Source organism: Chaetura pelagica, unplaced genomic scaffold (genome assembly GCF_000747805.2).
Source record: "Chaetura pelagica isolate M959 unplaced genomic scaffold, ChaPel_1.0 scaffold385, whole genome shotgun sequence".
Classification (NCBI taxonomy): Eukaryota; Metazoa; Chordata; class Aves; order Apodiformes; family Apodidae; genus Chaetura; species Chaetura pelagica.
Window position 1 is genome coordinate 517,521 of NW_009953390.1, and position 13,606 is coordinate 531,126.

Sequence of the window (13,606 nt, forward strand, 5' to 3'; positions counted from 1 at the left end):
GAAAGAGTGCCACATTCACATCCCACGGGCTCCTGAGTCAGAAACAGAGCACATCAGATCTTTATCTGATGCAGCAAATAATCCCCAAGCATATCTCAGTATGTCACTGCTGATGATGCTCTTTTAGCATGTCATTTCAACACAGTATTCTCAGATCAGCTGAAGACACTGAACCTTTCACACCTTCATATTGTTAGCACAGCTGCCTCCAGAAACGTTCAGCACTGCAGCACCTGGGGAGCTACACAACTGCAAATAAGTGAAACTGAAGATACTCACACTGAACATGCCCTGTGCATGCTCACCCAGTAGGATTTGGGTTTGGGATGCAGTTATGGCACTTTAACTACCCACTGCTGACAAGGCGGTACTCAAGCCCTCTCCCATCCCACACTGCAGCCGATTCCCCCACTGAGCACCAGTGCTTGTCCAAACAGGCAACAAGCCAGTCCAGGGAGCTAAACCAGCAGAGAAGCAACCAGCATAAAGAAGGCAAGTTTTCTTCTGCGGCTTTAGATCCCTAAATTAGCCTCCTGACAGGTCAGATGAGTGCTGGTGTCAGAGCAAGGAAGGAAGGAGAAGCAGGCAGCAGAGGCAGGGAGCCAAGACTGACCTTTCTAGAAGGGTGTTTCTGCAAGGTGCTAGACCATCTTGGCTACCTCTTCAAGCAGCACCTCTAATCTCCCATTTTTGTAAGAATACAAAATTTCAGACTTCTTTAATTATGGGAAGCAAATAATTAAATTAAGGTTTGAGTAGGATATTGCTTTACCAAAGCTTAGTTTTATACACACGCACCCCATATATATATATTTTATGTAGGAGATATTATAATACTTTCCTGTACTGAGCATGTGGTAAGAATCCAAATTCAGCACAGAACTGTGGATCAAAGTACAAAGATCACTGGGGGTTTTCTCTCATAAAAAATTATCCTCAGACCTCAGTAAGCATCTGGAAGGAAGTCCTCTGATGAAAATCAAAGACCTCAGTAAAAGAGTAGTATCTGTCCCACAGGACAGTATTAGCAGGTGTCCCTCTTTGGTGACAGGTGTTAAAATCTGTGTAATTCTCATTTAAGCAACAAACTGAAGCCAGAAGCAGAACCGTAATAGCAGTTGTTTCTCACAGAGCTTTCTCCCGTATTACCTGTGTTAAGTGTATGGGTTCACCTATCATCAATTCTTCCTATACCAGAACCTGCATCTCAAAAGACTTTTCTTTTCTACAGAGTCCTTCATATCTTGCTGAGTGGGTACAGTTTCTGCTCTCACCCCAGTGCTTGTCCCTCTGAGGAACACCATTTAACAGTACCAAGCTTTCAGCAAAGTTGCCCGTCCACATTCAGTGAGATGCTAATTGCAAAGGCGAAGTAGATGAGGTTGTAGACAAATCTTTCCAAGTAATTTAAGTTTCGAGGCTTTTCTCAGACCTATGCCTTCCACAAAGAAAATGTTCACAATTACAAAGCTGTCTCCTACCATACAGCACAGAGAGAAAGCATTTATGCTTCACTTCACTCCTCCTTGCAAAAAAATCCTCAGGCCAGCTCAAAATCTCACTTTCTCATGAACTGAAACTTCCCAATTATCCAGCCTAAGCTTTCTTGTGACCCATTCAAACCAATTCATCCTTGTCCTCTATATCAAGGACTTTTTCTCCTTCATGTTAAACCTCAGTGTATTCACAGAAACCAAGAGTGTACTCTACCAGTTTTCATTCTGCAGGCTAAATAAGCCAAGATCTCTAGACTCAATCATATGATAGTATTTCCATCCCTCTGATCATTCCAGTAAGCCCCTTCTTTTGGTCTCAATTCATCTTTTTTAGCACAAGTGAACAAGTGCACTTTGCATTTAAACTGGATCCTACCAGTGCCACATGCAGTGGCACCAAGAGAGCTCTCCCTGAGCCCCACATAAACACTTTGGGCACTTTAGGTCACCAAGTCCCTTCTGTGAGGCTGCCTCCTGTGCTGAAAATACTTGCTAACTTTGCAACAATTTCAGCAGCACACTGCTACTTTTTTATGAGAAGATGTTTTATGTCCCCAATAAAAACAGAGAATAAAACCAGCCGAAGGACCAATCCATAAAAACCCCACTAATAGCTTCACTTTGTTCTAATACTTTTCAACACTCCCCATTGCTCTTTTCTTCAGTTTTTTCACCATTTATCATGCAAGTGTTCTACTAACAACCATTTTACCTACTGTAGCAAATGCTCTTTTCTGCAGGTCATACCTAATGCAGCCCTGCAGATTAGCACAGCTGTATTTCCTGTTTCTACAAAAAGAAATTCCTAACAAAAATAAAATACTAGGCTTGCCTGAAACTCTTTATCCAGCTTCAGTAAATTCACCTTGCATATACTTCCAGGTCTTCCTCTGCTCTTTCATTTAAAAGCGTGTTCCTATGCCCTGAGGACAGCTCAAGTCAGACTGACAGCCTTCCAGCTTCCTGGGTCATGCCCCCAGCCAAACAAAAATCACACGGCTGGAGGTCCACAAACACTCAAGGATGGCAAACACCTGCATTGCCTCAGAAAGAAGCAAACACTCCCTCACCCACGCTTGCTCCCACCTTTGCACCATATCTTGCAGTGACCTGGGAGGAGTCCCACTGTAGCTGAAGACAGCCCTTCTGCTTGGCCAGATCATTTTCCACTTCCCTGCTTCAGTTCACCAGGCAGCAACAGAAATGCTTGTGCCAGCAAAAGGGAGGGGATAGATGGTCGGAGGGAAAAAAGCCACTTCTTTTAGCAGTGGTGTCAGCTGCCTCTGCTCCCTGTGTTCGTCCCCCAGCCCCGTGTCACCACTGCAAGGAGCCTATCAGAAATCCTGGCTAGCCCAGTCAGCAGCCATATTCAGACTATATTGCATTTACACTCCTGCCTAAATACACTGTGTCTGCAAGGACTCTGGTTCCCTTTTCATTTATATAGCTTAAAACATTTTTGCCTTATATTTTAGTATATGCTTTAGGGCCCCAGTCAGCTTTATTGTAACAATTTCTATTTTATCCCCATGCTTCCACACCTCTCAGACACATGCTTTTCTGCAACCTGCATTTCTCCTGTTCCTCACAGACCCTCTGCCAAGCACCCAGCGCCTGTTAGTCTCAAAATCCTCCCTGGCAGCTTCACCCTGCTGAGATTCCGTTTGCACCGGATTTCTGCACCTCTGACAAAGTTTCAAGTTTCCTTCACATTGAGAACCCTCAGCCCCTTTTTGAACTGGTCCTCTTCAGATCTCAAAGTTTGCCCTTTCAAATTAGCTACAGGCCTGCTTCTTCCAGCTTCTCTGCTGAAAGGGGATTTACTCAGGCAGAAGACACAAGTCACTCTTATTGCTAAAAGACACCATTGGGGTTTTTCATCATGGGAGTGCCAGGCCACAGTTGCCGGAACGTACACTGACAGACAGATAATCCAGATTATTAAAAAAGAACCAAACAAACAAAAAACAAGAAACAATCAATTTGAAGCATGTGGAAGTGCTTTAGATCAGGTGTTTAACACTAACAGTAAAGTTAGTCAATTATACTGTGTGGTAATTTATTTATCTATGCTATTCTTAGATATCTGTAGTGACCATATACTTGGCCCAAATGCTGTTCCAAACATGCACCTTCAACTTGTTTTTTTCTTCACGTTGTTTCCGTGCACCTTGACCTGTCATTTGAAGGGCTGAACAATTCCTTTCCCTTACTTGCACAGGAACATATAAGGTATTTTTTGAATGCAGCGAAACTAATCCTTACCTACACCAAACAATTTTCAGTAAACTATGAAAAATTGTCCTTTTTTTGTAAAAAAAAAAATCTCTTCACCTAATTTTGTAGCTGCATGGTCCTTTCAGGACCATGTAGACCCAAACAAAAGCACAAAACACTGCAGGTGCAGTCCAGCTGGGACAATAAAGAGGCACATCGTCACCTCCCTGCACACTTACTGGGAAAACATGTTTCCTCAAGGACAGTACTCTCTCTCTCTCTCTCTCTCTTTCGCTTCCTCTCTCTTTCCCCAGTAGTTTTAGGTGCAAAAGACAGGTCTAGTGTTCAAAAAACATTAGGACAAATTAGGTTTTAGTTAATTATTTGAACAGCAATTTATTACCCGGTTATAAGCAGTCCTAACCCTCACTTTGGTGCATGCACCCCTTAAGTCTGAAACCCAGAGGTGAGGAGCCTCCCTCTCTCACTCCAGATCTGGGCTCTTCAGCTCTGTCCCAGCTGCTCTGCAGGCACACAAAACCTCCCTCTCTCTCTACCCTTCCTTCCTAGCCCTCTCTTCTTTCCCATCTCCCCTCCTATATTCCTCCTCCCTCCTGCACAGCTCCCTTTGTATCTTCAGATCTTCCAACTCCAAATTTTCTTCCTGAGGGTCCAGCCTGAGCTGCCTTTTGCCACCTGCCCAGGATGCAAGGAGCAAAGAAGACACCAGCATTTCATAAAATCATCAAACAATAGAATGGCTTGGGTTAGAAAGAACTTTTAAAGGTCATCTAGCCCAATGCCCCTGCAGTGAACAGGGACATCTTCAACTAGATCGGGGTGCTCAAAGTTCTGTCCAACTTGACCTTCAATGTTTCTAGGGATGGGACATCTACAAGCTCTCTGGGCAACCTGTTCCTGTGTTTCATCACTCTCATTGTAAAAAAATTCTCTCTTCTATCTATTTAGAGAAGAGAAGTGGGGCAGGTCTGTGACTGTAGGAGATCAGTGGGGAAGGGGTGCCAGCAGTGGAATACTGCAGAGCTTGCTACTGCAGGAGAGCCTGGGACAGCAAGGACTGCTGAGGTCAGGGTGTGCCATGGTCCTCCTGTGCTCGAGGTAGCACAGGACTCCCTCCGAGGACAGGCTGCAGTGCAAGTGATGAGGACCCTGTGGTATGGGCTCTCATCACTTCTTGCCATGTGGGCACCAACTGTCAATATTCCCCAAGGCAACCAACAATGCAGGGCAGTGTGATGACAACCCATGAAGGCATGAAGGTCATGGGACTAATCAGAAAGACACCCCACACACACTCCATGGCGTAGAATCAAGGAGCACAGCTAAGGCATTTGCTAACACTGTTGCCAGAAGTGCTGGCAAGAGCTGTTCAGCACTTGGGTAGGAAAAAGGTCTTCATGTCTCATCTTAACACAACTTTGGGTCCTATCTGTAGTTAGGATGCTTTCTCCTTTCCAGTGACAAGTGCAGTCGCTGTTGTGAAACATGATGAGTCATAGTTCCAGGCTGCAAGAGGAAGGCAAGGTAAAGGGAGCAGGAACAGAAAAACAGGAAGGAAAGCTGCTGTCCCTAACCAGCCTCCAAGTCATCATTACGTAGCTACCACTAGCTTCTCTGCAGTACCACATACATATATATTCAGTTTTCCCTGGCTAAGTCTGTGGGATAGGAAGAACTTAAGAACAGCCATCCTATGTCATACGTTGCTGCCTGAGAGCAGCATGAGAGTCACTGTGCTCTTTTAATCAGAAGATGCAGTAGGAGCTGCCCCCTGTAATGGTGGCAAGTTGGGAAGAGTTTGTCAGGCAGCTAATCTAGGAGGAAAGCAGCATCTTGAAAGGGCAAGAGGAACATGTCTGGATCAAGATATGCTGAAACTGCCTTTATTGTTGCCTTTCATGAAAATTGGCAGTGATTCATCCTGGCTGCTCTGCTTCGCCATATGTCCCATCTCCAGTGGCACCACAAATATGCTGGGAAAAATCTTCCTGTGCCAAATGTTTCAAACACAAATATAGAAGGAAAGAAGTCTTTTAGGTCACTGATCAGATTCACACCTAATATATTTTTCATGCAGTAATTTGAATACAAATATGATCATGTCATAGACACAGGGCTTCTATTCTGATAGTGTCAAGAGCTACAGTACTGAATGCCTGCAGAAACACCCCTGCTTAGATCCACAATGCTGATGTAGAGCAGAACCAGGTTTTTCTTAGGTTGCTATTGAGTTGTGCATGGTAAACAGTCTTTGCACCTTAGAAAACAAGTTCACAGCCTCGTAAGTGTACCTTCTGCATGACAAAGTTGGTGCTATTGATGACCCTTAGTGAAGAAATCAAGACAGAGAGACCTGCCTCCCAGCACAGGCAGCACAAGGAAGACTTGCTGGTGCTATGAAACAGATCAACTCAAGTGACCACTCTGCTTAATTCAGGTGAAAAACTTGAACCTCAGCCTACCACGCATCAGTCTCAAAACTTATTTCAGTTAAAGTGATCTCTGATGCCAGAAAGATAATTCTGGATCGTGCCTTGTTTTTTGTTCAAATGACAACACTTACTCTCATCAGAGAACTTAATTTTCAATTAATTGCATTTTTTTAACCAAAAGCAAAACACTGTCACTTAAAAATGTTCTGCCAACAAAGATCTGCTCTGAGGCCTTCTTATCTCAGTGTTTCTACGAGAGCTGACAGTTGCTGAAATATAGGCTCTAGGATTGCTAGTGTTGACAAGGCTTTAAAGCATCATCACACTGAGTAGCCATTAGAGGTTATATTTCATTGGAAGTAATGTAACTCAATTACCATCACTCTTTAGTACGTCCCATCTCTAGAGGCTGACAATAAGCCATATCATCCATCAGATTTTAACCTGAACTTTGCGTTCTGGCCCTACAGATTGCCAGTTTTCCATTATGAATGGCTTCATATTTTTAGTGTCATTTCTTAGGGAAAAGAGGTTATCCAGTTATACTGTACATCCATCTGCCTGCCAGCCTGTCCTGCCTTAGCTTTTCAACCAGTTTCAATCAGGAGGCAAAGGTCTTCAAGAAAATTAAGTTCCTATCAGTTTTGCAACTAATCAGAGGCAGGGTAAAGAAGAGAAATCATTTGCACGTCCCACTTGGGAGTGGTAAACTATGTAATGCCTGCAAACTGACAATCCAGTGAGCATGGACAACTAACACTGTTTTTGTCTCCATGCAAGAAACAGAAAAGGCTGGGGAATTTGTGTTACTGCAGGGACAGAAGGTCAGGGAAACCTGTGCCTTGAACTGTGAGACATGAATCCCTAGGAAAACAGGCTTCTTTATAACTGCTGCTCATGGAACAGCTATTTTACCAATGCAGTGAGCTTAGTAATTTACAAAGAATTTCTTGTGCATATTTCTTAAGTAAAGAATGTTTTGAGTAAGTCACTCTGACAGTCGAACATATTGCAAACACAAAATATAAACTACACAGAGAAGTGATGTAACATTTGCTTTCCCAAGCCCATGCATTTAAACTCCATCAATAACCACATTTTCTTCTTCTGAATATATGAAGTGCAGAGTAACTGATTCACTATGTTTATCTGTTTAAACAATTACTCTTCCTGATGATTATCAACATTACTGATTCATATTGCTGTTGTTGTTCTGCCTTTTTGCTGCCTAACTGAACCATAAAAGTACTCATGACTTCACCAGTTCTTTATCCTCTTCATCAGCTGCACAAGGATTGTGACTTATGACAACTTACTCACTCACAGACAACTTGTTTACATCTGCCATTACGTCTATTCCCTTTCTCTTTTCCTCTCCATCCTTCCAATCTTCTCCTCCTCCCTACTGACATTTATGCTAGACACCTTTTCTCTGGCCTTTCCCACTCACTGATTCTCACCATCCCTGCATCTCCCCCTCTTCCGCATCCACATATTGTCCATCCCAGCTTTGCCCCACATTCTACCACCTCTTTTTCTGCCTCCCACATATACTGTCATGATCTGTACCTTCTGGCTTCCTCTCTGCTCTATGCTCAGAACACAGTCCCCTTCCCCTCTCTACCTTTCCTCTCTCACACAAAATGTTACTAGAAAGGGATCGGAGAACCTGGACACCTCCATAAAAGCATTTCCTGGTTCCACTTCCTCACATTCCTCCATGGGTTATGTATATGGACACTGTAAGAGGTTGTCTTCTACTATTTGGGAAGTTACCTGCTTGATTTCAGATTCCTCCTGCCCATGATCTAGCCAGGGTGTGAACCCTGATGTACATCAGATGTCTCAAAAGTTCTCAGGTAAGGAAGGGTCACATTGCACACACACACACATGCACGTAGGCTGGTTTGCCAGTCTAATGCACATCTGAAATACCAAGTTTTACTTTTCCCTTAAACCTGTTACTCATTTCTGCTGCCATCCCTCAAGAAGCACGAGCTGAACTTTCAGAGCAAGACCAAGACTCTTGCCCTCATTTGTATACTTTTTATACCTTTTTATACCTTTTTTTTTATACCTTTTATACCTTTTTATACCTATACTCCTGTTGCTCATTTTCTCATCTACATATGCCACCCTTCACCTCCTTCTCTAGTTGCTTTTGTCAGTTCCTAGAAAGCTCTCTGTTTATGCACAATAGGCAGCAACTTTGTCTTGTTTCAGATCTCTACTGAAAGGACAGGTTTACAAATCTTACAGTGCATCCCTTAGTCTTTAGTGACTAGCCCTGGTCATCAGTCTCCACTGCTTGCATCTAAATCATTGTCCATCCACATTACTACTCATTCCTGATGTTGTCACCTGTTCCCTCTCCCGTACTCATTATACTACCCACAGGGTCTTGTTTCCAATTAGACTGCATAAAGCAGAAACAGTGCTTGTACAGTACCTAAGGCAACAGGGACTTGTAGGAGCTATCAAGTACTTTTCCCACAAAAGGCAAGGATCATGACTGCCCCAGACAAATGGGAACTTACCGAGCCGTACAGTTCCCCTTTCTCATTCATTCCAAGGTAGAGTCCACTGTCGACTCCTCGAATGCTGACCAAGCCCACTGCTATACTGATAAACTCCAGTATACCTATAAAATGCAGAAAAAACAAAACAATGTACATGTTGTTTCCACTGAATATATTTTTTAGATGTGGCTGTTCCATAAGCAACAAGCAGCTATTTTCAAAGGTGTGTTCCCATTTTCAGAGTTGTTTGGAGGAACATGAGGAAGAAATGACTATATCTTAAAGTATGATACTTGAACGGAGAAGTCCTTTGAGTCTCTGCTAGAATGATGCATTGCAGACAGCATTAACAAACCAAATCAAAAGATCACTCTCAATCATTCTCATCATTTCTAAACAAAATCTAAAGCTCAGTCATATTCTGATTTGCACAACAAATAACTACAGATTCAAATAAAACAAACCAAGTTTTTAGATTGCCAAAATTAGCAATATTAAAGAACCTGTGATATTTGGCTTGCAAAATATGCCAAAAAAACCACCACTTTTGAACCAAAATTATGAGATTAAAACAATGTTACCCATGGAACCAAAAGATCTGCTTCCAGACATCAATGAATCAGGAATTTGTTGAAAGATGTACTCATGGTATTGTCTTCCAGAAGCTTGAGAAATTAAATTCCCTAGTATAATCCAGAGTCTCACACATTTTTGTCTAGATATTAACCATCTCTCTGGTGTGTTATTTTTTCTCACCTCAAATTTGAAAATTAATACATTCTAAACCTAAGTAATACTGTGTAAGTTACTAAGTCTTCTTGTGCACACAACAGTAAGCTGACACAAACATTTGTGCACTACAGGTAAGAACACATTGCAGAGAAGCACTGCTTCTGCAAAGCTCCTAGGTTCAGCACCAATGTGCATGGTAAGGCCAGTGTTTGCATCAACTATCAGCTCATCTGGTTTTGAGGGTTTGGGGGTTTTGTTAGCAGCCTTCCCTGCAAATTGTTTACCTCCTTCAATGAGGATGCTACCAGCCAAACCTTGCATAAACCTAGAAGTCTTGTGGGGAAAAAAACACAAAACAACCAAACAAAACAACAACCTGAAATTGCTTCCTGTTTGGGACCATTCATGTCAAACAGTAATGATCTCACAGTTGCTACCCAGCAATGCTCAGGAGCACATTGCTGCATTATGCTACTTTCTGAGACACAAGATAAAGCACAGAGTAGCATTTTCAATGCATTTTTTTTAATTTTCATGTCTAAAAACACCATGGAGCTATTCTTAAAGCTTATTGGAAACTATATTTACATTAAATAATAAAATAACCGTATAGTATGTTGAGCCTCATACAGCCAATAAAAAAGCACTTTCATGGATTTTTTTAACAATTAATTTGGCATCTCCTGCACTAATCAATTACAGGCATGAATCATATAAATCTAACACAGCACAAGTTGAAGTCAATGGAGACAATTTACAGTCAAGCTAATGTAAAGATGAAATTTATTCCCTGTGAGGGACTATTGATCATTACCTTATATATTATTCAGTACTACAAACACCATTGTCTTATAGTTTTAGTAACCCTCTTTTAAGGCCTGGGTATCTTAAGTTATTCTCTACATATGCACAAATAAAAAATACTGGGAGGAAATATTTAATAATAACAGAATATTTTGAAGTAATAACAAGTGGTAGCAGGCTGCTTATCTGATACATATAGTATCTCAGATACAGTCAATCCATTGAAAAATTTAAACATTCTCACTGTATCTGGATATGAAATACCTCCAGATTTCCTACTAAGGCTTCTTCTGTAAAGCTTTTACCAAACTCTCATATTACCTGATATATATTACCAAGCAATTTTAACTGAGTTTAAACCTTATGTTAAGCATTTAATATACCATACTACAGCTAAGTTAGTAAGTCTGGCATCTTTCTCATCAGTGTAAATGTAGACTTTAATTGCTGTACACATTTCAAATACTTGGGAGCACACTGCTTTGTGCATCAAAAGAAAAAAAAAGCTCTTCACATCCTATTGCAAATGCAGAAGATGAATTTAAGATAGTTGGCAAAGCGCATCCACATATTTAAGACCAGAATAGAGACTTGTTCATTTGAAATATTCAAAAGCCTCATCACAGCAAGTTTTATGTGCCATGCTGTTAAATCCTTCAAGAGATTATCTGGAGCCAAACATGCAGTGTCACACAGTCTTGCCAGTTTAAGGATTACATGATTTGGCCCAATGCTCCTGTGAATATTTTCACTGTATAGTTTCTGTAATATACAGATAGTACTTAGGACCTGAACCAGATATTAAAATAGATATTCCTGTACAAAACGAGGCTGGACAAAACGATAATCAGGACAGCTTCAAACGTTAAAAGCTAGGGCCCTATTTATAGCTCAAAATGGGGGAAGAGAGGAAATATGTGTCTCAGTACATGGGACGCCGATTGTCAGACATTGAACATTTTCTTTAATCACTTTAAGGTAAAGACCTACTCATCCACAAAGAGATTAGGAATAAAGTTTTGAGGAAAGCTATTCCTTACATGCCAACATCAGCCCTTCACCCACTTTCTTCCACACGATCCAACTCTGACCATGCTGGATGGCAGAAGGACACTGACCTTTGCCGGCCCTGCTCCCCTGCCAGGCTCACGGGAGAGAGGAGCTGGGTTGTTCACACATGAAATTTTAACTTGCATCTAGCTTAACTGTAGCGAAGAACAGACTTACAGAAGCATCTGCCTTGGCTTTAGGCAGTGAACATTTTTGCAAAATGTTGTTGCCAATATTCTAGCCCTTTGCGCAGTTTTGTCTTTGGCTATAGATATATATATATATATAGGCTGTCTTTGTATTGCTGGATTGAAGCAGTTTAACACACCATCAAAGAATACAGTAAACAAGCATCTCTGCCAGCCACCTTGCACGATTTCTTGGGTAAAAGGAGAGAAGGAAAGTGACCGAGGACCCGCAGTCAGAGTGCAGGCGGCTGGAGCTGTGCCGCCGTGTATTTAGCAAGCAATCGTACACCCCGGGAAGAGAAGAGGGGCGAGTAAAGCAGGGCCCGTTCTGCCTGAGAAGCTGCCGGGAGGTCAGGTCCTTGGTGGGGCGAGTGCCGGGGTTTCCCCGGTGCCCCCCAGCCCCCGGCCGGGGCTGCGGCGCTGGGCTGAGCAGAGAGCTCCGCCGGGATGCGGGTCCCGCATGTCGCAGCTGTCACGGCCCCGCCCGCTCCCCCATGGGATGCCAATTAAGAGACGGCAGCGCAGACAGCCCAGCCCCCGGGGGGCACAGGGCCCTGCTTCAGTTTCAGGCTCTTACAGCGCCCTCCCAGCCCCTCCGCGCCGCCAGCCCCCCCCCCCCCGCAGCCGCTCCGCATCCTCTCCTCTCTGCAACGCTCAGTAGCGGGGGAGACTGAAGGGGCTGCTCGGGGCCCTTCCCTCCCCCTAAAGCCTGGCCCGCAATTTCCACTCCCGGGGGACAGAGCCCTCCGCACGCATCACGCACCCCCGCCCCGGTCTGCGGGCTTTCCCCGGAGACAGCACAGGGCGGGGGGCGGCAGCCCCGGCCCCCCGCATCCAGCAGCAGGAGGGGCGGGCGGCCGCAAGGCCCCCCCGGCTGGAGCCGCCCCCCGGGTCCCCCCCGGCTCTGACCCCGCCTCGCCAGCCCGAGAGCCGGAGCAGGCAGGGCGAGGTGGAGGCGCGGGAGGGCGGGCGGCTGCGCGGCTCCCGCAGATGATGAACGCAGCGGTTCCTTGTAGCAGCAGGTCCCGAGGAGCGGAGGTCACCTGCTGACAAGCTTTTTTTTTTTTTCTTTTCCTGCATGCTCCTATTTTTTTAATGCTGTGCATGCAGTACTTGTGCTGACGCACAGAGGCACGCCTCTCCTCTGTTACAGAGTTCCTGAATTTACAATGACTCCACTGTCTAGCAAATGCCCTAGACTAAAGCAGACTGCATTAAAAAAAAAAAAATAATAAAAAAAAATTGTCACTCAGGAGAGATAAGGCTTTGATCACCTGAGATCGCATTACTTGAAGGGGGGGACGACACACCGAGCCGGGCTCTCCCGGGGAGCTTTTCTTTCAGAGATGGACATCTTGCTGCAGGAATTGCGAAATGCTAGGGCTCCCAGAACCGGGCGAGTATAGACACACAATATGGCTCGGTTTATTGTATGCAATAGGCACACATCCAACATAGCATTACAAAAGAATTACTCTTATCTGATGTCTCTCCAGAGGTGTGTACGCGTGTGTGTGTGTGTGTGTGCGGGGAGGGGGATTCCCACAGGGCAGAGCCCAGAGAGTTTACGCGCAGCCCCCGGGGTTTTCTCTTTGTCCTCCTTATTCCTGGAGGAAAACTTCCTTCTGACTCGTCCCCCCACATCCACATACACACACGCGCAGGTCTCCGTCATACACTGAGAGGAGACCAAGTTAGCCCGCTCTCCCCTGGGCAGCTCCTGAGTTGGGCTGCAGACCTTCCCAGGATCATCATAAGACTTTATAGTCACCACAACCCGAACAGAATCTGCTGTTCGGTGGTCTCTCGGCAAACACAACAGCAATGTCACGGCACCGATCCAAAAGCACCATGATCCCTTCCCCGCCCCAGAATTAGCCGGGAGCCCGGACGCATCCCATGGCTTTGCTGTGCCGGGTCCGCCCGACCCTGGACCGAGCAGGGGCACCTCCGGCGCTCTCCGTGGGGGAGGACTCGTCTATAACAATAGTGCATCTTGGCAAGGAGAGAGCGATCAAACCGAGAAGGAAAAAAATAAATCTGTTTAAAGGCAAGGCGCTGCAAGAGCTGGAAGAGCTGCCTTTCGGAACCGTCAGCTTCCTACAACTGCGGCTGGAAAGCCATTTTTAAAAATAGACGCCGCGAAT

General features: G+C 44.4%; 1 protein-coding gene across 1 annotated transcript in view; it reads right to left on the bottom strand.

Annotated features, from left to right (window-relative positions):
* FGF9 (fibroblast growth factor 9) overlaps window positions 1-13,606 on the bottom strand; it is a 26,423-nt gene that overhangs the window by 10,054 nt on the left and 2,763 nt on the right. Inside the window, exon 2 of the mRNA XM_009998299.1 lies at window positions 8,704-8,807. Within this exon, the coding sequence (XP_009996601.1) occupies window positions 8,704-8,807 (104 nt within the window). The remainder of the gene's footprint in view (window positions 1-8,703; window positions 8,808-13,606) is intronic.